At 39.2% G+C, this 22,571-nt stretch overlaps 2 protein-coding genes across 14 annotated transcripts in view; one reads left to right on the top strand and one right to left on the bottom strand.

The window, feature by feature from the left end:
* Positions 1 to 22,571, top strand: part of NEMP2 (nuclear envelope integral membrane protein 2) — a 267,634-nt gene that overhangs the window by 117,945 nt on the left and 127,118 nt on the right. For 5 of the 11 annotated variants that reach the window (XM_053215449.1, XM_027054594.2, XM_053215448.1 and 2 more), the window contains one exon: positions 175 to 22,238. The exons of the other annotated variants lie outside the window; for them this stretch is intronic. In XM_053215449.1, the coding sequence (XP_053071424.1) occupies positions 175 to 298 (124 nt within the window). In that variant the 3' untranslated portion in view covers positions 299 to 22,238. Of the gene's footprint in view, positions 1 to 174; positions 22,239 to 22,571 lie in introns of those variants that run through there. 11 annotated transcript variants of the gene reach the window in all.
* The window catches only part of MFSD6 (major facilitator superfamily domain containing 6), a 77,144-nt gene continuing 62,138 nt past the window's right edge, over positions 7,566 to 22,571 (bottom strand). For 2 of the 3 annotated variants that reach the window (XM_027054569.2, XM_053215437.1), the window contains exons 4-7: positions 14,037 to 14,198; positions 13,026 to 13,124; positions 11,621 to 11,901; positions 7,566 to 9,474 (exon numbers count right to left, since the gene is read on the bottom strand). In XM_027054569.2, the coding sequence (XP_026910370.1) occupies positions 9,274 to 9,474; positions 11,621 to 11,901; positions 13,026 to 13,124; positions 14,037 to 14,198 (743 nt within the window). In that variant the 3' untranslated portion in view covers positions 7,566 to 9,273. Of the gene's footprint in view, positions 9,475 to 9,629; positions 9,655 to 11,620; positions 11,902 to 13,025; positions 13,125 to 14,036; positions 14,199 to 22,571 lie in introns of all 3 variants that reach the window. The other variant, XM_027054581.2, reaches the window with a different exon arrangement.

The following is a 22,571-nucleotide window of genomic DNA, read 5'->3' as shown; positions in this document are numbered from 1 at the left end:
GGGATCACCTAAGCCATTCCCATTTTTACACCCAATGTATAAATGCCATTCTCTATTGACATAAAGTCAAATTTAATTAAAAAGAGGATAAATAGCAAGAGAACATGTTATCTTCCACATAAACCTTTCTGTGATAACATTAACTTTATTTAAAACAAAAAAACTACTTATTAGATTTGCAGACTTTGTTCTTGGAGGAAGCCACTTGTCGCCTGAAGAAATTAGTCTGCATGAAGAGCAATATGGTTTTGGGGGCGCCTTCTTGGAAGAACAGCTTTTTAACCTGAGGACTGCCTGATGACCATTGACTTCATTCTGGACAAGAAATGGGCTAAGGGCAAGGATCCTATTAACATTGGGCAGAACGGTTCTAGGGAACAGTGGCAAAAGCATTTGCTATGGAGAAGAGTCATACTGGAAAGGAAAACTAAACATTATTGAAGATAACTTCTCGTTCTTGGTGAGTTCTGCTACTTATTGTAGTCATCAAGATTTTGTGAGAGTCATTGCCACTTTCCTTGAATGAAGACTTTCATTAGGAACAAGAGAATCACGTTGATCTTCAAAGAGCAAGTTAACATGAACATCTGCCTTGTCAACACCAGGCATTAAATCTTAACCTCAGAACCTGTGTCTGAAGACTGCATATAAGTGTTGGAAGAGACCTGAGATATGCTGGACCAGTGTTTTCCAAAGTATAATCCACAGGGTGCTAATAAGTGCTAGTCAGTAAAGGGATTGTGAGGTCAACTAAGATAGTAACAAAGTTAAACAAATGTACCACAGGACTTCTCAGAGCCTTTAATACTGACGATGCACGTTGTCAATCTCCTGGATAGAAACTGTGTGCTGCCATTTCTGACTTAATTTGACCACAGAACCCTTTTCCGTGAGATTGATATTCCTTGGAGCAGTTTGGAAAATGCTAATGATGGCAGAATTGAGATTTGGGGAGGTTCAATAACTTGTCCAAAACTACAAAGCTATTTAGAGGCAGCACTGGGACTAGACATCAGCCCTAATGTTACCTACAACTCAGGGTTAAGAAGAGACCTTCAGAGGTGAGCCTAGGGGCCATCTCCCTACAGCCTTGGATCTCACAGTATTGGTGACTTTTTTATTTTTTAATAATGGACAACTATCTATTTGATAACTATGATAGAGAACATTTCCTAAGATTATATTTTAAAGTTTGATAAGATTTTTGTAGACATATAAATTTTAGAAGGAATTATTTTCTATAATTTTTTGTATATTGCAATTGAAGACACTTAACCTCTTGTGACATTTTGAGTTGACTGGTCCATTTTTAAAATTTAGTTATATATATTTGTAACAGTTTCCTACACAACAGACTTGTGATCTTTCTTCAGAGAACAAATATTTTTTTCTTGATTCTCCGGAGTGAAATGACCCTGAGCTTTGACCCTGGGGAAAGAAGGCCAAAACTAAGAGCTGAGAAAAGATCTGAACATGGCAAAACAATCTAAGGGTTAAGATGTGCTAAATTGATTCACTTAAAGAAGGTTTTGCTGTGTTGAGTTCTTAAAGAGGCATACAGAATGAGGAATCTCTTTTTACTAGGAGGGATGTGGATACGGAGGAAGGACATTACAGAAAATTTAGGAGCTGCTTTCCTGAGCCAAGATCAGTAGAGTGTTTCTAATTGTTAAAATGAGAGCATGGCTACCCATTTGGAACTTTCTAGGTTGATTTTCAAATATTTTCTCTTTGAAGCAGTGTGTCAGTATTTTACCAGTTCCTCTTTTTACAGACACCTTTCAGTATTAAGAGTTCTGCAGTCTTTGTGAAATGCACTAAATTCAATCTGTGCTTTCACATAGATTGATTTCAAATATCAAAGAATCTTCCATTCAGATTTATGATGATTATGATGATGACTGTTTTATAAGTGTAAACAGGTCTGACACTTTTGTTATAGTTTTATCTGAATTTTTTATAATTAAATTTATTGCCGGTATATTATGAATGTGTCAGATGCATCAGTGCTGTGCTCACCATGTTCACCTCCCAGGAGGCAGTTTTTGGCAGAATGTGTGTCTGAATGATGTGTGCACAGTCAGTTGCAGTCTGGGCCTTACCTATGCCATGTTGAAGAGGGGCTGGCTGCAGAAGGAGGCCATAGTGGGTCAAGCTGGGTGGGACCATCACAATAAAAACAGCTAAAGAGAGGAAGAGTACAAGAGTCTTCTGGGATGCTGTTTTTCAGGTTTATTTTAGAGGGAATCATGGATTTGTCAGTTTCTGTTATGTGAGTACTGTGAAAAGCAAAACAGTTACAAGCATGAGTTGTGATACATTTGGTGTATTTCTGTTGTGTTCATTTGATTTGGGGTTTATTATAGTGCTGATCACAGTTCTAATCCCCGTGAAGCAATACACCGATGACTCCCATAGGAGAGCTTTTTTCTCTTCTTTCCTTTCTCCCTTCCCTCCTCTCTCTGTCTTCCCCCTCCCACCTCCCTCTCCCTCCTTTATTTAAAGTCCTTTAAACTGTTTAAATGACCATTCAGTAAAATGGCTCTGCCCTTCACGGTTAAAAGTTGGCTTCGTGCTTCATATCGCCATAGGTGTGCAATTATGAAACAGAACAGATGCTTTGTGTTAGTGCTTAGGCAAGGTGCCTCATAAAAGCTTACTGTTGTTAGCAAGTTGGGGCTATTTGACACCAAAATGTGTGGGTGAGATTTAGCGTAAGGGGGCCATGCTTAAACAATTATATCATTCAAATGTTATTTTTAAAATGTTTTAAAACACGTTTTACATATCACAAAAATTGCTTTGTGAATTGGTTGTACACTTTGCCAATAATACTAAGGGCTGAAATCAGAGGGGAATGTCCATCTGATGTTTAGGACAGTATTTCAATTTATGACCTTTTTTAAAAAAAATCTAGAAATTTAAGAGATTTCAGTTTTTAAGAGGCTTGGAATAGATGATGGATTATATCAATGTATCGAAACAAGTTCATAAATTAAGACCCCTGCAGTTGCGTTAAGAAAAGAAAAAGGATTATTGTGTATGAGGTTATTTCCTAAAGAAGTACAGTTTTTTAAATCAGCCTTTTTTGTCCAGCTGTTGCATAAATAACATAATGGATGTAGAATTTTGAAGATGCCTGCATTAAGATAGAGAGGTGTTTGTAGGTGACCCCACTGCTGCCTTCTGAGACCCCCACCAAGAGGTATGACACTGATGAGTTTACCACATGAGTTAGCCAATTCATATAGTGTATTTAGTGACTCACAGCCAAAAATAAAACTAGCATAAGGATAAAAACACTTGAATTCATAAGACCAGCAGATTCTCTCCCAGAAGACAGATCTATGAGGGGTCAAATAGTAGGAATAAGGTTGCTTGAGCAGAAAGAGAACAAAGGGAGTTTGTTACATAATTCAAGTGTTTGATGTCACCAGCCCAAAAAGTCTAATTTAATCCCTCAGTGGGACTACCCTAACGTGATGAGGTACTAAATCTTTTGGCACAGGCCTCCTTTATGCAGACCCTGCCAGCTTTTCCTGTCTGTGCCTGTTGTCACTGACCAGCATCTCCACCCCCTTCTACTGGGCATGTTCTTCATTCAGATACGTTCTTAAAATCTTCAGTCTTTCTCTGGCTTAGGAATCTAGTTACCATTTTAAGGTAACTGCCTATTTTTGCTATGGTCTCTGAATGTGATGCCTTCACAGGTCACAGGAGATTTGGGCTGAGTGTATATTTAGTAGGATACATCTTGGAAGACACATTCAATGGGATAGCTGCTCTTTATTGTTTCAATTTTTTTTTAATTTTTTTAATGTTTATTTATTTTTGAGAGCAAGAGAGACAGAGCGCAAGCAGGGGAGGGGCAGAAAAAGAGAGGGAGACACAGAATCTGAAACAGGCTCCAGATTCTGAGCTGTCAGCACAGAGCCCGATGCGGGGCTCAAACTCCGGAACAGCGAGATCAGGACTGAGCCAAAGTCACTCAACCTACTGAGCCACAGAGACACCCCTTGTTTAAATTTTTTTTTTTTGAGAGAGAGTGCGAGCACACACACATGTGAGCACAAGCGGGGGAGGGACAGAGGGAGAGAATCTTAAGCCGGCTTCATACCCAGCAAGGAGCCCCACAGGGGCCCCCCACACAACTGTGAGATCATGACCTGAGCCGAAATCAAGAGCCGGGTGCTTAACCAACTGAGCCACCCACTATTTTAACCACTATTATTTAAATAATTTGGGAGAATCTATTTTTTACATTTGGTCCATTTTCCAGAAAGGCAATAATCAAAAGGAGAAAGGGGAGGAGAACCAGCATTTATTGGTGATCTGTCAAGTACTATACTGGGCACTTTCTATGCCTCTTCATTTTGACTTATAATCACTGTAATATACTTTAGCATTATTTCCATTTTTCAACTGAGGAAAGACTCGGAGAAGGTTGCTAAAGGACATATGTAGCTAAAGTGGTATAATCAGAATGTAAGGCTCAGTGTGTCAGGGCCCGTGCCCTTGCTATTTCCTTTCCTGCCATCTTTAAAAAAACAAAGTCAAGTTAAGTGGCTGATCAGTTGAAGAGATGACTACATCTCCTGAATTTATGTGTGTGCCAACTCTGGGGCAATGGACCAATTCCCCCGCCTCCAAACTACTGCAAATCTGTACTTTTGTACACTAAAAGTAAATTAGAATTGAGTAGCACTGGTCTACATGTTATTTTTTTGAGACCCTTCCCCCCTACCCCCATTGAGATTTTCAGGGAACAAAAAGTTCCTGACCTTTTTAAAATACAAGTTTACAGGTGAAGAGAATAATAGCTGACAATTGGGAAAGAGGGTATGTAACTTGTTAAATGATTATAAAACTCTTGCTTACATCTTTTTGACACCTCTTAGAAAAGAAATATTGAAACTGTGGAACAGATATCCTATAACCTCTCCTGTCTATGGCTTTTGCACACTATAGATTTGGCCCTTGTTACTTGTCATTCTTCCCCAGCTCCTCAACTTATATTTTGCTTAATTTTGTCCCTTAACGAACTCATATCTGCAACCAACTTAATGATTATAATTCACGTTGGAACCAAATGCTTGACTGTACAACTTACTAGGTGTCGGCAAACATCGTAACATAGCACTGTAGTCCGGGGGAATGCGATCTTATTATAGATGTCAGTGTTAACAAACTATGAAGAGAACGGGGTGCTGGTTGGGGAAATGAGACTGCACTCCTCTTGCCATGGGCTCTTGGCCACACAACGATGGCAGTATTTATAGTGCACACTGTGTGTCAGGTACCTCTGTGTTTCAACATCAAAACAACCTGAAGGCAGATATTACAATTACCGTCATTTTACAGTGCCTCTGAGGCACAGAGAGGTTGTGAATATATGTAAATTTCCTCTGGCAGAGCTGAGACTCAAGTCCAGACAGTGGCACTCCAGAGCCCACAATTTACCCCCAGCGCTGTCAGGTTCCTGGGTTGCCATCTAAAATCTTCCTGGAGCCACAGTGGTGCAGATGGTCTTGGCATTAGCCACTTGAAGCAGATGAGAGCCGAGTGAGAGCCACCTGGACTGGGCTCATTTCTCCCCCAGTCTAGACATCAACATATTTCCAGTTACTCTCTTAAGCCACGGTTTGTCTGGCATAAGGTAAATTACTTTCTGACTTGAGAAACCAGTCTCCCTTTCTCTCACCCCTTTATTTGGTCCCGCTGTCTCCCCATCTGCTTGATGGTTTGGAATTCTTGAGTCAGGTAATCTTAGAGCTTTGCAGAAATGGCACAGGAGCGTTTTGGGGCTTCCGAAGTAGCTTTGTCTTATCCCCACGCAGCAAAGGACAGAACTTCTAAAGGGAAAATCACTTTTCACTTCCCTGTAGTCAGCTCTGACACAGCATGCCTCATCTTCACAGAATAACATAATTTTAGGGTCCAGCCTCTCATACTGAAGATGAGAGAACTGAGGCCCAGAGATCACCCCAAAATGATCTCTTCCTCTAGAACTACAGTGTCCAGGTATGGTAGCCATGAGCCTCATGTGACTGTTTAAATTTAAATGAGAAATCTAATTCCTCAGATGCACTAGCCACATAGCAAGTGCTTAATAGCCACCTGTGGCTAATGGCTACCATACCAGAAGGTGCTGCTTTACCAAAGCTGTTGCTCCTGGGTACTGGCTTGTCTTTCCTGACTCCTGTGACATGGGCCTTCAGGGTCCCGGCCAGCCTCCCAAGTTTTGTCTACAGGGTTGCCAGACTATCCAAGTCACCTCCAGAGTATAAGGGGTCTGACACTCACAACTAACAAAACACCAGGGGTTTGAAGTTACTGGATTTCTGGGTATCTTGGAATATCTAGAAATCCTAATGGAAATAGAACCACATACCCGAATCAGGCACAGGTGCAGGCCAGGGCTGCTCTGTAGCTTGTTCTACCACAGCAGAAGCATGGAGTGGCCTCCCCACCTTCTGGGGGAAGGTGCTGGGTGGACCTGAGCTTTGGCATCAGGCAGGTTTCAGTTTGAATCCTGGCTCTGTGATCTCGGTTCCATGAGGGAAGCTCTATTAGCTGCAGACTCTTCCTATTATGGGAGTTCCTATTCCAGGAGCTACACTGGGTTGTTTTAAGGACAAAAAGATCATCTCCTTGGCACACAACCAAACCCAGTAACTGTAGATGTGGTTCTCCTTTTCCAAGATTCACTGCTTAACTCCAGATTGGCTTGAAGGAATACTGCTTAGGTAATGGTCCCAGTACCACCAGCAGCCCCCACCCCACTTTACTGGAGGAATTGCAAATCCGGGAAGTGCTGAGGCAATCACTTCCTGTGGCCCATGGCGAGAGTAGTAAGCCAGTAAAGTAGTGTTGTTCTTCCTATGAATAACTTAGGCTATTCCTGAGGTTTACTGGCTAGTGGATCTATGTGTGTTATAATCATCTAATATTCTACTTAAGGCTTTGAATAAATAGTTTGATAATTAGCAACTAGCCTTTTTGGATCCACACAAGCTCAGGACTCCAGTAATTTACTCTTTCTACACTCATAAGAGAAAGAGTATGAAATAAGACTTAAGACAGTGATTATATCAGCCCAGGTTTTGTGACAACTCTGGGGATTCCCAAGGGATCTCAACTGGGGTTATAAAAGTATCAGAATTTAATTTGAATACACTTAATATTTTTTAAAATGCCACATGGCACTTTGAGGACAGCAAGAAAAAGTAACAGAGTGCAGAACCCCATGAAGGTATCTTCCCTAAAAAGGCTAGAAATTACTGCATCAATGCATCAGCGTTCATAGTAAATGTTCCATAACAAAGGCCTGTTGAATTTGGTCTCAATTATTCCAGAGTAAAGGGCTTTTATTTGTTTGGTCACATCTTTATCATTTAAGAAATATTTAAAAATGATATTTATTTTTATTTCAACATGTCAACTGTGCATTTCCAAAACAGCAGGCTTTTCAAAGGAATAAATCAGAACTGTAAACACAAGACACAGTATAAGTTTTTGACTTCCTAAAGTCAGTGTCACAAATCCACATACTGTACATTCATAGGTGAGGTTCAGCCTGTCAGCCACTTCTTTATTTCTATAGTTACATAAGCATAATAAATACATCTGATTTTAAAGGTCACTTAAAATGAGTCATGATAATTTACAGTACAGTACGTTTCAGTTCAAGTGCAAAAATAGCTATTTGCTTAATTCTATTTCTTTCCATTATTTTATTTTTAAGCTGTGTTTTGTGGCAAAGCTAAACATCCAAGTATAGACTTTCTTCTCCCAGATGCAGTATTGGGCAGAAGTATGGTGTCGTGGAGAGGCCCTCACTTTACAACTGATCTTGTCTAATCAGGGTCAGGAGGTAAGGTGAGTTGCTCATTTTTAACTCTGTTCTTTTCTTTCCTCTCTCCTGTGCTCACTCACAGTTATTACACATACCATTGACCTTCAATTCAGGTAAAGCAGTGCTTTTTCCACAGCCCTCCCCCAAGGCTTCTTAGTATCCTTAGCTTTTCATTTTTAGCAGCAAGCTTTATGCGTGAGTCACCTAGCCACTGTTCTGACTGTAGGTATAATATTTACAGTAGCACACCCCTGTCTCATCTGTCCAGTGTCTGACTGTATCTTCATGAAAAGGAATACACTGAGATTATTTCTTTAGTCATTGGAAAATATAGTTACTTCTTAATCCTTTCCATTCCTGGCTTCCTGTTCACCACCTTTTCCCTTCACCAAAAACAAAACAAAAACTTACCCATTGTGTAATTTTTAAAAATTATAATCCCTCTCCCAGGCACTTAAATCTTACACTGTTATTTGTAAATAGTACTGCTTAATTAAAGAAACCCTTAGGAATTCAGTGATTTTTTTAAAAATTCCATCAGCTATTTAGAGCCCAAATCACTATAAAATTGTGAAATAGTGATAGAGGCTATTTACAGTATCAATATATTTGGTAAACCTTTGTCTGTCAAGCCATAGGATACTGAGTTGGTTGGTTGATTTGAAATATTCTGTCCTCTTGTCTTAAAGCCCATTTAAAAACAAAAGGCATTTAAAGCTCAGCTTAGTTTGTGGTAGTCAGTACGGCTTTTGCTGCTCAAAGAATGGACTATTTTCATTATATAACATATACATATAAAAATATATTTGCTAGAGATATGCCAAGTTTCTGATGAAACTTTTTCCTGTTTCTCTGTTTTGTTTTTTAAACAAAAGCATATAAGCTAGTAACTTTTATCTGGCTACTTCTTAAATATGTCTTGTAATTTTTTAAATAGTTCTCTTCAAGAGAAACAAAATTATAGATATATTTTATTTCTTCCCAGTTTGCATTAAGAACCAAATAATTAGAATAAATAATCAAAAGAGGGAAACTGTATCAGCATTCACCTTGAAACACTTTCTTTCCCTCCACTTACTTAGTGTAACTGCTGCTTTCAACCCTAACTGCCCTGGCAAAGAAGTCCTACAGTTCTTAACCTAACCAACCAAAGAACTGAAGTCCTTACCGAACTCTTATTTCCCTTCTGTGATTCCAGTGGGATTATAGAAATTTACCTGTTTCTGTCAATATGTACTGTAGCTTCTGTGTGTGTGTGTGTGTGTGTGTGTGTTTCCATGTTGATGAGTTCAGGTATTTAGAAGAGTATATAGTGCTATGCTTCTCAAGGTGAGGCATGTCTTGGGTTCAGGGAGCCTCTCCCTCTGTCCTGGCAGAGGGGCCCAGTTCCATGCAGGGTGGGAGATGAGTGGGAGCCCTCAGTGTCCCCCAGCGGCAGGCTGAGCCTGCTGGTCCTCCTTCTCCACACGCTGGTCCACACTGGGGTGAGTGGGGCTGCTCTGTGTCTGAGATGCTGCTGCTTGAGGGGATGGCTGGTTTCTGGATGGGTCAGAATGAGTCTCACATGGGACAGGCCGGACTCCACCAGCTAGAGAATTTTCCCGATTCTCACTGGTCCCCTGGAAGGAAAAAAGAAAAGATGTTTTGTAGTCGGTGCTAACAAATAAATCCAACACTTTTTATATGCTTTCAAGTAAGATATAGGAAACATGGGAAGATCATCCTGAAGTAACTTCAAAGAACAAGTAAGAGGAATAAAGATAGAATGTCTTACCTTTCATCTCTTTTCCTATGTGCAACTGCCAAAGCCGCATGAAAAACACAAACACTGTAAGTAGACGTATCTTGTGGATAACGGAACATCACTACCAAAATGCCTGTTACTACTAGGAAAATAATTTACATCAACAAATGTTTACTGAGCCTCCATCACTGTGATAAGTCACTGAGCAAGCAGCATAGAATTGAAACTCAGGTCATTTGCTGAGACTGCAGAATTCAAGAGCTGGAGGCACTTGTCTGACAGAAAGTAAGTAAGGCTTCTCAGCCTCAGACACAAAGCCAGGAAAGAATGTCCTGAAATTAAGAGTCCTGATGTATATTTGGGGATTTAAAGTGCACGCTAAAAGTCAAACAACACAGAACATCTGTGTGAAAAAAGAGAATGGCAACAACCACTTAGGTCATACACTATAAGAAACTAGGAGTACACGCATACCCCAGCGCATCACCCACAGCATGTCTGTAAGATGCCATGTTGCCACATTCCGTGATACATTCTGACTTATACAAATCAGGAAACATGTTTTTCTAAAAACAGATTTTCCGGGGCACCTGGGTGGCTCAGTCGGTTAAGCGTCTCTTGATTTCGGCTCAGGTCGTGATCTCACGGTTCCTGGGATTGAGCCCCGCATTGGGCTCTGCACTGATAGTGCAGAGCCTGCTGGGGATTCTCTCTCTGTGCCCCTCACCTGTGCGTGTGTGCCCTCTCTCTCTCAAGATAAATAAAGAACCAAAATGGGTTTTTCTCTCAATTAGTATATATCATTTCAAATAACTGAGCACCAAAAAAAGTTTTATTTCTGTGATTGATTCTAAAATGGAAAGAAATCTTAATATAATGACTTCTTATTCATAAAAATAACCAAGCCATACCAGCCAGTTTTTATTGATCCTAACATGCCAGAAAAAAAAAAAGTGCAATGATATATAAGCCTAATAGGCTTCCATAAAAATAAGGTTGAATACCCAAAGTAATGAAAACATTGCTATTCAACCAGAAGATCTCATCCTTTCTCCTGCTTCACATTCTTTATATGCTCCTCCCACCCTGATACTCTCCATTTTGACTGGGCAGGGGATTCATGTGAGTTTATAATCTTGATAAATGAATAGGATCATGCATACACCAGGATGCATTATGATTATGGGTGAAGAAATCAGATTTGGTTTAAATTATAGAAATATTACATGTTAGTTTACAAAGTCATGAGAAATTGAACTAACATAGTTCAAACTATTTTTTAAAAAGGAGATTATCCAAATTACTCTTTATTTTTGTCTTTCTTATGTGTCCTCAGAAGCTACTCTAATATATATAGCTGACCATGACTCATCAAGTAAAAGGACATGATTAAACACAAGGAAGTAGACTCATTACTTTAGCCAGACTATTCATAGAAGTCACACTTAATCATTTCCAAAGGCAGTATATAGCTTTAGTTACAATTACCCCCAGTTTTATCAACATGATTTGACTTTACTCAGGAGAGACCACATCTCCAGGGATAAGAAAAATCATACTTTTTATTTTTCACATGAGGTCACAGTTCCACTAAGTTGCGTATCCCATTAGACTCATACAGAATTCATTAATTCATCAGATTATTTATTGAAGTCCTATTATATATAATGTCCCCACTAGAATTTTAGAATTACAGAAATTAATAGTTAACGGTCTCCCATGGCAAGAACCATATATGCTCACTGGAACTGGTACCTGTCAACACTGAAATTTTAAAGAAATATACAATTTATTGGATTTTTAAAATTTTCTTTCTTTCAAGAAATGTCTTCTCTGTGAAGCCTTCCTGTGCTCCATAAGGTGGAATTTTCCCTCTGCACAACCTTGTATACACCTCTATAATGCACTTGTCATAGAATACTAAAATTATTTGTGTGTCTTATTTTGCCCACTAGACCTACCATAAATCTTGGTGAGTGAATAATTAACACAACTGAGCCCACTTAAGGTAGGGACTTTACCTGCAAAGGCTGTATCTCAGGAGCACGGTTGTCTCTTGTTAGCTGCATCATCTCTTTAATTTGGTAGAGTGCGTAGACAAAGGTCACCCAGGGGGAGGAGCTGACGCCCCAGGCTGGCTTGTTCACGTCCTCCTGTTCTTCCTGGTGCTTGGTTTTCTTGGGAGGAAGTCTGGGCTCAATGCGTGGCATGACGTCTTCGGTCTGTTGCTGTACCAAGTCAATGGTGGCTATGGGAACAGGACTAGAGGGCACGGGAATCCTTTCTGCCAACATTGTCTTGTCTGGAGAGAAAATCATGTTTAAATCATTTTTTGGAGTTTTCGTCATATTTAAACAAACAAAGTAAGTAGACAATCCCATGAGCCCATGCTAGTGTACTTGGCAACATTAATAAATTGCTATGTATCAGGGGCCTCTTGGTGCAGGTACTGAGCAACAGATGTGATGTTCATCTTGCAGGAACTCTTTATAGGGATTAATAGACATTAACTTGTATTTGTTTATGAAATATATTTTTCATTAAACTTAGATATAACTTAATCTGTGGGCATGGGTTATAATGAATGTGGCCTTAGGCCCACTTACAGGACTGAGTTTTTAAAGATAAGCATCAAAACAGGAAATGCCAGAAATAGCTGTTTCTGTTGGCCTTTTACTGAAGGCATAGACCATTTAGGATCATGAGGAAAAAAAATGTGAGAAAGACCAGTATTGGTCCTCTTTTCTGTATAGCTCGTTAGCATTAAAACCGGCCTTGGAATTTTCTGTAATAAGCTAGTTTTTCCCTTTACAGAAGCATTTTAGGTACTTGAGGCAAACAAATGCCCCTCAAAGGATAGGACAAAGAAGATGAGCCTTGTTCTGGGACCCATGAGTTAAGCAAGAATATTTCCATTCTACTAGTTGGCTTTCTTCATTAAAAAAAAAAAAGCTGATTCAACTTGTACATTATATTTGATATAACCTCCTTTGTATATAACAATTTTAATGAAGGCCATGCCTGGTTAAGGGAAAACTTCAAATTTAAATTTTAAGACACTTTTTTCAAATGAAGGCAAAAACATAGTAAGTAATACCACTCCCTATCCCTAGTAGTAAAATTACTGCATAGCTTTATATGTGCAAAATCCCTTTAGAATACCAGAGAAATTTAAAACCAGTACTTCCTATACTACTTTGTACTATAAAACAAAACAAAAACAAGAAAACCCCCAAGCTACTTAAAATGGCCAGTATCCTTTTCAACATAGGACACAGCTTCTGACAATGGTACACATCAATTCATTTTCTCATACACCACTGAGAAAATCCAGCCAGGCAGGTCTGCTATGTATTCTGTGACCACCTCTGGGTTTCTCCATGGCTTCAACCTTTAGAACCATTCAGAAAGAATAAACAGGTTTACCTTCTTCCTCACCGGGCACTGCCAGCCACTGGATCAGGGCAAAAAGCAGGAGGATCACCAGGCAGGCCATGCCGATTCCTCGAAAGGTTGCGGCAGCCCCTGTGAAAACAGAGCACTGCATAGAGTGATTCCAGGAAATGCAGAGAGCCCTCATCTACGGCTGTCAATGTGCTGAAGTTCAGGGCAAAGGCAGCAGAGCTTAGGACAAACCAGAGAATGATGAATAGCCAGTGGCTTCATAGAGTGGAAAAACACAGGCCTGGTAGGTCCCAGGAGACCCAGATGCTGGTATTGGATTGGTCATTCATCAAATTTTAAAACTGTATTTATAAAGGATTATCTCTGAGTGCCTCTTACCATAAAACTCAGTGGTGCTCTCTTCTTTGAGCACCATTTACCTAACTATTAAACAGCCCTACTAATCTGTAGTTGGGACAGCAGAGCTCAAGTAGTGCTATAAATTCAGATACCCTGGGCCCACCTTCCATAGATGACTGATCAGTCCAGATCCCTTGAGCAGGGTAATCTTATTTCCACCCCACCCCCTGTATTTCCGATAAGGGAGACCTGACAGGGCAGACAGATTGTGTTATCAAGAGATGTAGTGACATTACCAAAGCCAGCAAATAGCTAGATTTTTCTGGAATAACAATGATGAATTTTCTTTCTTCTAGCATTAATATCAGCAAGGTTAGGGTACTTTGCTTCAATCCAAAAGCACATGCTGTCCATTCATTTGTTTGGCTCCTTTGAGGTATCTGTAGCATCTCATTAGGCTGTTTGTCACAGACGTGTGCACAGTTACAGGCTGGCTCTAATCATCTTAATGACTTAAGAACTCAGCTTTACAATTATGACTACCATGAAAGTGAGGAAGATAATATGAATACTGACTGGAGTTTTAACTTCTGGCAACCTTCAGTAATAATTTAAGTGTTTACTGAGGTGTTGCTAAAAAAAAAGTCATGTTTTCAACAATGAAGGAAAGGAAAAGGAGAAAGTCATTCTTACCAAAATAATTGACTAATACGCCTCCGATCATGGCACCACAACCTCTCCCCAAACCTAGGTGAAGGCCCTGCAGGATGCCCTGAGCAGACGTCCTCAGCTCAGGGGGAACTGCTGCACTGAGATAAGAAATGCACGCTGCCCAGATGGCCGCGTGTGTCACTCCTGGAGAGGAAGAAGAGTGGGATTGTCTGATCAGCATTGCCTAGGTTACTCTTTTGTGGAGAGTGAATTATTTATTTAATTACACACACACACACACACACACACACACACACACACACACCTACCTAATAAAGACATATGTATGATTTATGGTAAAATATACATAACGTAAAATTTACCATCTTTAACCACTTTTAAGCATTAAAGTACCTTCAAAGTGGTATGCAACCATCCATCTCCAGATTTTAACACTGCAAACTGAAGCTCTGCACCCATTGAACAATAACTGCCTCTAGGCCCTGGAGACCACTATTCTACTTTCTGTCTCTGAATCTGGCTACTCTGGGTACCTCATATAAGTGGAATCATTTATCTGTGGAATCGCTATTTGTCTTTCTGTGTCTGGCTTATCACTTAGCATAATGTCTTCAGAGTTCATCCACGTTTGTAGTAGGTGTCAGAATTCCCCTCCTTTTTAATATTCCATTGCAGGTATATAACACACTTTGTTTACTCATCTGTTGATGGACAGTTCAGTTGTTTCCACCTTTTGGCTACTGTGAATACTGCTGCAATGTTTATGGGTGTTCGATATCTGTTTGAGTCCCTGCTGTCAGTTCTTTGGTGTGTTATACCTAGAAGTGGAATTACTAAGTCATACAGTAATAATATGTTCAACACTTGGAGGAACTACCTGTTTCCCACAGTAGCTGTACCATTTTACATTCCCATCAGAAATGCGCAAGAGTTCGTTCCAATTTCTCCACATCCTCACTGGCACTTGTTATTTTCTGTGTTTTTTTTATAATAGCATTCCTAATGGGTATGAAGTGGTATCTCATTGTGGTTTTGATCTGCATTCCCTACTGGCTAGTGAAGATAAACATTTTTTTTTTTTTTAATGTGTTTACTGGCCATTTGTATATCTCCTTTGGAGAAATGTCTATTCAAGTCTTTTGCCCATTTTTTAAAATAACTTATTAAAAATTATTTATTTATTGATTTGAGAGAGAGAGATAGAGCATGAGTGGGAGAGGGCCGGAGAGAGGGAGGGAGGGAAAATTCCAAGCAGGCTCCACACTGTTAGAGCAGAGCCTGATGCAGGCTGGAACTCACAAGCCATGAGATCATGACTTGAGCCAGAACCAAGAGTTGGACACTTAACTGATTGAGCCACCCAGGCACCCCAGCTTTTTTTTAAATGTTTGTTTATTTACTTATGAGAGAGAGAGAATGAACAAGTAGGGGAGGGGCAGAGAGAGAGAGAGGAAAACAAAGAATCCCAAGCAGGCTCCATGAGATCATGACATGAGCCGAAATCAAGAGTTGGATACTTAACCAACTGAGCCACCCAGGCACCCTGGCCAATTTTTGAACTAGGTTGTGTGGGGAGTTTTGTTGTTCAGTTATCGAAGTTCTTGATATATTTTGGGTTTTAACTCCTTACTGGACACATGTTTTTACCTAAAATTATTTCCATTATGATTAGCACCAAGAATAACATTCTTAGTCGGGCGCCTGGGTGGCTCAGTCGGTTAAGCGGCCGACTTCGGCTCAGGTCGTGATCTCGCGGTCCGTGAGTTCGAGCCCCGCATCGGGCTCTGTGCTGACAGCTCAGAGCCTGGAGCCTGTTTCAGATTCTGTGTCTCCCTCTCTCTGATCCTCCCCCGTTCATGCTCTGTCTCTCTCTGTCTCAAAAATAAATAAACATTAAAAAAAATTTTTTTTAAGAATAACATTCTTAGAGATACAGCTTTTTAGATAATCTGAGATTATTTATTTGGCTATAGTTCTATAAATAAGGCTAATGATTCAAAGGATATAACAATTTTTATACCTTTTAATATATAGTTCCAATTGGTTTTCTGAAAGAGCGCAGAGACCATTTACAATGCCTCAATACCAGTTTCATTATATTTTCACCATTTGTCGGAGGGAGGAAAGGATAAAGATAACAGGTGAAAAATAATTTGGGTCGTTATTTTAAATGTACAGCAACTGTGCATTGTCTAAATTTAAATCTCTATTAGAACACTGCTTTAAATTTAATAAAAAATAATAAATAAGTAAATACATGTAATAAAAAGATACTGTCACAACAAGTTTTACTGAGAAGGGGTTAAGAAATCATCTGATTCTGCCTAGATTAAGTAATGAGCTTGCTCCCTGAAAAATAATCCTAGTTGGAGATACTGTCATCAGAAACTCATAACCTAGGTTTTGAAAAATGAAACTAGAAGATTAATATTCACTTAATATTTAATCTGACATTAGTCCGCTTCTGACAAAAATGGAATAATGGACTGGATTTGCCCTCCTTCTGAAACAACCAGAATTGGACACAATATATGAAATATAGTTCCCAAGACACTGGATATCAACAATAATGACTGATCTCTGATTGATGGGAAACAAATGAGGAGCCCCAGCTTACTGTCTGGTTAGAGTTTAAAAGCCTCAAGGCAGGGGTGCCTGGGTGGCTCACTCAGTGAAGCGTCAGGCTTTTGGTTTTGGCTCAGGTCATGGTCTCATGGTCATGAGTTAGAGCCCCACTTTGGGCTCCATGCTGGGCATGGAGCCCGCTGAGGATTCTCTCTCTCCCTCTCTCCCTGTCTTTGTGCCCCCCCCCTTCCCTGCAACAAATAAATAAACTTAAAAAAAAAAAATAGCTGCAAGGCATAGAGGGGGAGCCACTGAGTTGAGATGAAGCTAACAGTCTGGAGAGACCAAGGCAGCTAGAGTTCTAGGGCAGAGTACCAGAGAGGAGAGAGCTTTACAGAAACTAGAGGGATTGGCAGGTACCCTCAAGGTACTTGAATACCCTCAAGTAATTCAGCAGAGTGCTGCAGCAAAAACATAGGTACAAACTATGCACAGCCAGGGAAGAACCATCCAAAATCACCGCAGACAACAGTACTCAGAACCCATACAGGGCCAGGAATAGTACCTATTTCAACCACACAGGGAAGTTCATGATTGGTAGAGTATTCAGAAGGGTCTTGTGTTAGTATTATGAAAGAATTAGAATTACTGGGAACAGTGCTCTGGTCCCACCTAAGTAATCTTCAAAAGCAAAGCCCAAAAGGATCATACTATTTCCAAGTAATTTATCTGTGTCCCAGAACAAAGCTAAAGAATATTTATAAGAAATACAAAAATATCTAGCACCCAAAAAAGTAAAATTCGCAATGTCTAGCATACAATTAAATTACCAGGGATGATCTGCACTTAAGTGGATTCCACTATTCAATAATCGAATAAACACTATTTTTGCTGGATATGTTAGATTATATGCCCTATAGTTAACTGAAACAATAGAAATAATTTTTATGAGGTTTATATATGTTTCAGTAATCATTTCAACCAGGTTACTTAGATGACTAGAAATAGTATGCATACTTAATTTCCACAGAAGTCAAATGAAATATTTGCTTTATCTGACTAAACAACTGCAGTACCTTAGATAATGCCAGCTTTCTCAGAACTGAGTAATTCCTGGATAGTCTTAATTATAAATGTTGACACAGTAGTACACAATGGAAATACTTTTAAATACTTCCCTTTATATTATTAAAGATCCTGCTAAACTCCATTTCTTCTCAGATACACGTTTTTCTTCATTAACAACACTAAGGAAAAACTCCTATATTCCAAGAAATAAAATGAATGTATTCAAAAAAATTTTTTTAATGTTTATTTTTGAGAGAGCGAGTGAGCACATGAGCAGGGAGGGGCAGAGAGTGAGGGAGACAAAGAATCCCAAATAGACTCCATGCTGTCAGCACAAAGCCCGATGTGGGCTCAAACTCATGAACCACAAAACCACAAGATCATGACCTGAGCTGAAACCAAGAGTTGGACACCTAACCAACTGAGCCTTCCAGGCACCCCAGATATATTCAAAATTAATTAGATTCAATGGTAAAATCCAACATAGAGGTGGAAATCATTTCTTAAAAATGAATCATCAAAGATCTGAAACCACATCAAATGACTGTAAATTAACTTTAATAGTGAAGCCAAATCTATCGTTTTGTCTGTGTCTGAGCAATCAACTGCAGGATTTACAAGTAGACAGAGATGGGCCTATGTATTTATGTGACCAAAACAATAGCAAATATATATTTGCTGTAATTCTAGATCAACTATAAGTCTAGCAGTAAATAGGGCTTCTTTCTTTTTCTTCAAAATTCTAAGTGTTTTCTAAAACACTGAGTCTTCTAAGATAATTAAAGCATCTTCCAGCAGGATGACTTAAGTCAGGATTCTTAAAGGTTCTAAACTATTAGAATTTAGGGGGTGGTATTAAGTGGCAGTTGTAAAAGATTCTCTATAGTTAGATTTCTAGAGTTTCTTTACTGCTTTTGAGGACTAATAAGATAATTGGGAACCACATTCCGTAAAGCAACTCAGGGCATTAACTGAAGGAAAATATAGTAAACCATACAGTAGAAATTTTTTCTTTGGAACCAAATGCAAAAGAATGAAAGCCATTCTGCCTGTATGCTCCAACATTTTCCAGGGAAGATATAAAACTAAAATTGGTTTCTCTGAGATACCTTATTTCAAAATATCATGTAAACAGAAGAATCCATACCACTTCCTAGAGAAGAAACTAGCAAAACTAAAAAATCCACAAGAGGGGACTGGGTTGGTAATAACACCTTTGTATATAAAAGACAATTATGGAGTTGTGATTCTTATTCTTAAATTAAATATGCAAACTTCTAGTAATCATATTAATTATCTGAAACTCTTGACAGTGTTTTTAATCACAGTTGTATTCTGGCCCTCTAATTTTAAAACAAGGAAAAAGCAATCTAGAAACTTAAAAACCCTCTGCCATTTTTCTTATTTGTAAGACAAAGAAAATCGTAGCAATTGTGCTACCTGAAACTTTCCTGTAAGATTTAGGAGGTAAAAGATAGAAGCCGAGAAAAGAAAATGCTTCCATCCACTTTACCTTTTATTAGAGAACTATGAAAAAAGTAGTAGCTGATTATTCCCTATATGATGAAATAAATTATTCAGTGGTATGGGTAAAGTGTTTTCACACTAGAGCTTTTATAAGTTTTTAAACCTTTTAGTATGAGATAACTAGGTTGATGGATTAGTCGAAGAATAAAAAGATGTTGCCCCCTGACTGGTAATAGTAACAAAGGTACTTGAAGTGACTCTCCTTGCAATTGACTCTCCTTCCTTGGCTACTTGTCAGAAAACTACTGATATTTGTGAATGGCAATTCAAACACCCAACTCACATAAGAGGTGCTTAATATATATGTTTGAGTGGCAATTCAATACCGTATGTTAATTGGCAGTGAATGACTCTCAAAGACCACACAAGTCACTCAGTCTCTCAGTCTGAGTCTTAGTCTCTCAGTCAATTCCTTACCTTTACTAGCGTCCCACATGATTACTTACAAGGCTTAACAGAAACACAGACATAGCTTCACAGGACCTACATCCAGGACCTTAACTGTTTGGGAATACACTACATTTGAATAATCAAGAACCACTGGAAATAAGTATGACTCACATTGAATTTTTTTCATTAATGATATAGTAGTCTACCAGGAATTGTGCTGTGTTTTTTTTTTTTAAGTTTATTTATTTTGAGAGAGAGAGAGAGAAAGAGCATGCGTGGGCAGAGAAAGAGGGAAAGAGAGAATCCCAAGTAGGCTCTGCACCATCAGCACAGAGCCCAGCGTGGGGCTCAAACCTACAAAACATGAGTGAGATCATGACCTGAGCCAAAATCAAGAGTTGGACACCCAACCAACTGAGCCACCCAGGTGCTCCTGTGCTAAGTGTTTTATATAGATTATCTCATTTATTCTTCCCAGTAGTAAGTACTATTTTTATTCTCCCTTTTCTAAAAAAGGAAAGTAGGCACAGAGAGATTAAAGTGCCTTGTCCAAAGTCACATAGACAACAGGGTAGTAGAATAGGATTTGAACCAAAGGTATAGAAGTATAGTGCTTAAGTACTATACTATATACCCTCATAACAACTATTGTAAGTATTATATAGTAAACATAACTATCTATTTTGAGAAGTTTTTTGATAATATCAAACATGCCCCCAAAAATCTACTAATTAAAAAAAAATGTATAATCTTACTACCTACTTCCCCTCCTTTTCCAAAGAGCTCAGATCATTGATATTATCAAGTTTTTTATATGTCTCAAATAACTCTTTACCTTATAATATTCAAGATTGGTATCTGATCCTGTAACATGAATTTCAAGATTGTTCAGTCTTGTCCCAGAAAAATGCTCTACTGCAATAAATGTATGCAGGTATTAGCAAGAAAAAAATCCTTTCTTCACCAGTAGACAGCTGCTCTTTGTAAAATGCTGCCTGGCTTTTACAAAGCCATTGTAATGGCTGGGAGGGGTGAGAACTGACAATCAAAATACTGGAGAACTGGGATTTTTTCTTTTGTTTTTCTTGCTCTGCCACTGACTTATGCTCACTAAACAAAACATAAGTATCCCCAAAGCACTGGCACACTGAATCAGTTGTGACAGACCCTTTCCATTGATGGACCAAAGCATACATGTCAGTTACTTCAAGGTACTTCTCAAATGCTGGGCTTAAAAAAAAAAAAAAAAGTTAAAAAAAGCTTCTGAAAGATCCATATAGTGAAAAGTAAGAGACTGCTCTTTCTAAAAACAACAACAACAACAAAACAAAAACCAAAAACCAAAATCTCCACTGGGCTGGCAATAAAAGGAGTCTGTATTGGTTAAAGTAATGATAGCTGTTGTAATGGATAAACCTTGGAATCTTAGTGGTTTCATACATTAGATGTTTTATTTTCTTGCTCATCTAAAGCCCAATGGGCATGGGTCAGGAAGAGTAACAGCTGTGCTCCATGTAGTTGTTAGGGATGCGGGCTACAGAGCTTCAGCCATCTTCAACACCTGGTTACCCTGGGTACATATATCCAGCTGGCAGAGTAGAGAGTGGAGGAAGGCACATCGAAAATTTTATGGTCTGGGTTTAGAAGTGAAACACATCATTCCTGCTCACAGCCACTGAACGGAATTAGCCAAATGGTCATACCTAACTGCAAGGGAGGCTGGGAAATAGAGTCCAACTATGTGTCCATGAAGAAAAGGATACATTTCATATCAGGTGAAAAGGATACATTTCACATCAGTTAAAAGCAAGCCCAGTGTCTCTTCCAAAGTAAGGGCCACCAACAGCAATGGACCTTTTAAAAAGAGCACAGAACCCTACAGAGAGCAGTTGACCTATCAGCAGCAGCTGCATGAACCATACATGTGTTGCACAAAAGACACTTTAAATAAGACATACAATATTGTTAAAGATCAGTGCTCCCATATCCACCAACATATAGCACTACAAGAATCACCTTCATGCTATTCATTCAAATAGCACTTACTGAGCACCCAGACTATGTGCCAGAACCCCTGCTCTGCTTTGAAAATCTGATAATGTACACATTAAAACACCTCTTTAACCACCATGGAGTTTATAGTCTAATGGGTGAAAAGTGCCTGGATTTACCTGAAAGAAAAAGACATTGAATTCCTTGAGGAGAATAAACATATCCAGCACCTAGCACAGGGCTTGACACACAATGGCAGCTGAGCAAAAGAATGGTGAAATGAAATGAAGCAGGCAGTGGTCACATGTTGCGGTATAAGGAAAAAGCATTTGGAGATAAAAGGTGCCCTGGGTAAGGTTGGAGAAAGATTCCAAATCCCATGTATGAGTAAAAATGAACAGAGGAGGGGCGCCTGGGTGGCCCAGTTGGTTGAGCGTCCAACTTTGGGTCAGGTCATGATCTCATGGTTCGTGAGTTTGAGCCCCGCGTCAGGCTCTCTGCTGTCACTGTGGAGCCCACTTTGGATCCTCCATCTCCCTCTCTCTCTGCCCCTCCCCTGCACATGTGTCCTCTCTTTCTCTCTCTCAAAAATAAATATTTTAAAAAAGAAATGAAGCTTCTGTAAGTCTCTATAAGCTTCACTTTACAAGTTAAAAAAAAAAAGACATGTGAGTTGCTTTTTTTAAAAAAAAAAAAAAGGTCTATAACTGATATAACAATATTTTATGGGCCCTTGTGAATTTCACATGGAGGCACCATTGCCTCAGCATACCTTTAAAAAGGTTTTAGGAGGTTACCACCAAAACTGACTGTGTTTAATGTCAAAACTTGCTAACCAGTGTATGCTTCATGCTCAGTGATTCCCCATATCAAGCCACACATGAGAACTGGTGTTATATCAAAGACAGTAAAAATTTCACTTCCCAAAGAAAGCTTTAAGAACAGTGTGCAGTGACTAATCATTTATGGCCAGGCTTTAATGCATAATTGCAATTTAACCTCTTCAAGGAGAAT

Source organism: Acinonyx jubatus, chromosome C1, assembly GCF_027475565.1.
Source record: "Acinonyx jubatus isolate Ajub_Pintada_27869175 chromosome C1, VMU_Ajub_asm_v1.0, whole genome shotgun sequence".
In the NCBI taxonomy this organism is placed as follows: Eukaryota; Metazoa; Chordata; class Mammalia; order Carnivora; family Felidae; genus Acinonyx; species Acinonyx jubatus.
This window is presented reverse-complemented; position numbering and strand designations above follow the sequence as displayed.